The sequence below is a fragment of the Ziziphus jujuba genome, chromosome 10 (assembly GCF_031755915.1).
Source record: "Ziziphus jujuba cultivar Dongzao chromosome 10, ASM3175591v1".
NCBI lineage: Eukaryota > Viridiplantae > Streptophyta > Magnoliopsida > Rosales > Rhamnaceae > Ziziphus > Ziziphus jujuba.
The window spans coordinates 24420315-24423768 of NC_083388.1; the positions used below are offsets into that span (position 1 = coordinate 24420315).

The following is a 3454-nucleotide window of genomic DNA, read 5'->3' on the forward strand; positions in this document are numbered from 1 at the left end:
TTCGAAAACATTATATTTCTTTAATATTTTTATAATTTGATGAAAAAAAATATATGTATAACTTCTTCTTTTTTTTCCCAATTTTCCTTCATAATTTCACACTCCAAACCATAGCCTTCTGTATTCAATCTCAACATATATCAAATGTTCCACTGCAAAAAATTTGAAAGCAATAATAGAGAAGAAAAGCTACAAATTAAATATGATATATTTTTTCTGTAGTCTTAAGGTTTCAAAGTACAGTTTAAAGTGCTTTACTCGCAATGATTTCTTTTTTTTTTTTTGGGTGGTAACGACCGATAGGTTAATTATTATATCGCTTAAATAATTGAATTCTACCAAACTCTAAAAACTACAAGAAAATCATATATATATATATATATGTATATATATAAATTTGATGGACAAAAAAAAAAAATGGAATTATCCACGAAGAATAAAAATTATAATTGTTATTTTGGTAAACAAAGTGGGGCATATTTATATATTTTAGATATCATGAAAAAAGATATGGAGTTTTTTTTTTTTTTTTTTTGTGTGAATATGAAAAAAGATATGGAGTTGGGAGTTGGGACACAGAGGCTAAACATAAGAAATTTATGGATGAGATGGTGGTACATAGATAGGCAATTGCTTTGAAGGTTCCCTCTATATATATACACACGTTACCATCAAAAGTATATTTTAGATACAGGTATGAAAATGAATGAAATTGTTTCCATAAAATGAAAAATGAAACAAGGAACAAAAATGTTAAGTTTTGGCTGGGGAGTGGGGTAAGCACGCGCTTAAAGAGTGAAAGTAGAAATAGAAATGAAAAATATCAAAAAAAATTAAAAAATAAAAAACTTATGGTCACCATCATCTCTGTTGCACTGCCAAACTTGTCCTATTATGGCAAAACACTCACTTGTCATCTTTACACCTTATTTCAACCCCCCCCTAACTAGTCCTTTCCCTGCTTACACTGAACCCTCCCTCCTCTTCTTGACCCACCTCTCTCTTTCTCTCTCTCTCTTCCCTTTAACTCTCAGTTGCTTTGCCCTTTTCCTGAAAAGAAAACATAATGATCTGAAAAACTATTTTGCACTCTCTTTCTCTCTCTCTCTCTCTGAAGGTTTTTGTTTTTATTTTTTGTTAATTTTTTAACTCAGAGATCATCCTCTATCCCAACTGCAGTCTTTGAAAGATTTCTTTGCAGACTGTTTTTTCATGCTCAAAACAGAAGTGATGCCCAAAAACAAAGAAATACTAGAATTTTTTTTTTTTGTGTGTGTGTGTGTGTGTTTGAAAGTAGCTAGCTAGCTAGATTCTTTTTATTCTCTTGCTCTTTTCAATTTCAATAATATTCTTCATCCCCTTTCTTCTTTATGCCTCTTTTTCCTTCTTCAAATCCATAAAAACCCCCAACCTTTGCTTCTTTTGTTTTTCAATTTTTTTTAAATTTTTTTTTTTTGTTTTTTTGTTTTTCTACTCTCTTCCTTATTAGTCTTTTCTTTCTGAGGGTTCTCTGACACAGCTAGCTATTTATGGAAGCCATGCAACTTCAAAATCTAGCAATCTTCTACTTTTGGGTATTCTTCTAGTTTTCCCCATCTCCCTCGTTCATTATCAAGTTTTACATCTTTTTTTTTCTTTCTTTTCTCTTACTCGCTCACTCACTCAGAGAGTAATTTAAAAAAAAAAAAAAAGAAAAAAAAAAAACCTAAAAAGAAACAGAAGAAGATCAGAACACAAACCCATCAGTTTTTTTTTTTTTTTTTTGTTTTAATAAAGACCCTCCAAGATCCAGTCAATCAAGATCTTCATTTTTATTTTGCCCTTCCATGGATTTAGTTTCAGAGCCAAGCAAACCCATCATCTACGACCCGTCAACCATAACCAACAATAGTAATAGTAGCAGTCCCAATATCACTGCTTCCTCCACATCCACTACAATATCCTCACCACCATCATCAACAACGACAACAACATCATCGTCATCAACTCCAACAACACCGAGCCGCTATGAGAACCAGAAGCGGCGAGACTGGAACACTTTCTGCCAGTACCTACGCAACCACAGGCCTCCACTCTCCCTCCCGATGTGCAGCGGTGCTCACGTCCTCGAATTCCTCCGCTACCTCGATCAATTCGGCAAGACCAAAGTCCATAACCAGACCTGTCCTTTCTTCGGTCTACCCAACCCGCCCGCACCCTGTCCTTGCCCGTTGCGACAAGCTTGGGGCAGCCTCGACGCGCTCATCGGACGCCTGAGGGCTGCTTACGAAGAGCACGGCGGCAGACCGGAAGCGAATCCGTTCGGAGCCAGAGCTGTGAGGCTTTATCTCCGCGAGGTTCGCGATTTTCAGGCTAAAGCCAGGGGAGTTAGCTATGAGAAGAAGAGGAAGAGGCCCAAGCCAAAGGTCATGCCACCACCACCACAGCAGCAGCACCAGCATCAACAACATCCTCCCACTGCAGCTACTTAGTTTGGGTGTGAGAAAAGAAAGAAAGATATCAAGTGAAACATCATCATCATCATCAATATGATTATCAGTATTATCCATTATCTGCATTTGTCGACTCCACCGATCGATCCATCACTCGCTCATCTGGGGTATATTTTTCTTTCTTTCTTTCTCTCTAATTTCCCCTCTCTAATTAGTCACCTTGTTAATTAAGAACCCAACCGATATGGTTTATATAATTCGGTGGACTACTATTTGGAAAGTGCTTTTTTTCTTTTTTCTTTTTTTTTTTTTTTTTGGAATTTGTTTTTTAATATTTTGTGGATGTCTTCATAAGACATATGATATGGTATAATATAATATATATGAATACTTTTAAAGCATTAGATTTTGAAAATGGTGTTTTTAGAGGAAAAAAACGGGATGGCAATTTATGGCAGTGGAAGTGTAAGTGTGTAACTACAGCAGGTGGGTAGACTCGTTAGCAGATATGATCATGATTGTACTTGAAAACAGCATTATAAACAGTAGATTTTTGTATAATATTTCCTCATTTTCCCTTATTTTATTTATTTATTTTTTGTAAGAAATTGCCTCTGGGATTAATACATATTTACATATTATAATTATTTGTATGATTATATGTGGGAATTAAACCCATTAAGCACATCTAATGGGTCAATAAAAATTTAGGCATTTGCATTACATATGTATTGTTTGGATATATATATATATATATCTTATATAACATTGGTACCCATACGTCGTAGACATGAATGAGATAATTCTAAAACATTAAGACTTTGTTAGAATGTTATTCTATCTCTCTTTTTCTCTCATTCTCTGGTGCTCATGCAAAGAGAATCAAAGAGAAAGAGGATTAGGAGGAGAGAAATTCCTGTTTGATCTCAACTTATATCTGATTGGATCAGTGGAAAGCTCACGAGACTATGCATAAATAATATTCAAAGCTGCTGGTAGGGTTAGGTATTAGTTTCAAGACA

At 34.8% G+C, this 3454-nt stretch overlaps 1 protein-coding gene across 1 annotated transcript; it reads left to right on the forward strand.

Annotated features, from left to right (window-relative positions):
* The first annotated feature begins 950 nt into the window (after positions 1 to 950).
* LOC107412311 (protein LIGHT-DEPENDENT SHORT HYPOCOTYLS 1) lies at positions 951 to 3013 on the forward strand. Its single transcript, XM_016020061.4, has one exon. It carries the CDS (start codon positions 1827 to 1829, stop codon positions 2469 to 2471), a length of 645 nt encoding a protein of 214 aa, XP_015875547.1. The 5' UTR covers positions 951 to 1826; the 3' UTR covers positions 2472 to 3013.
* The last annotated feature ends 441 nt before the right edge of the window (positions 3014 to 3454 follow it).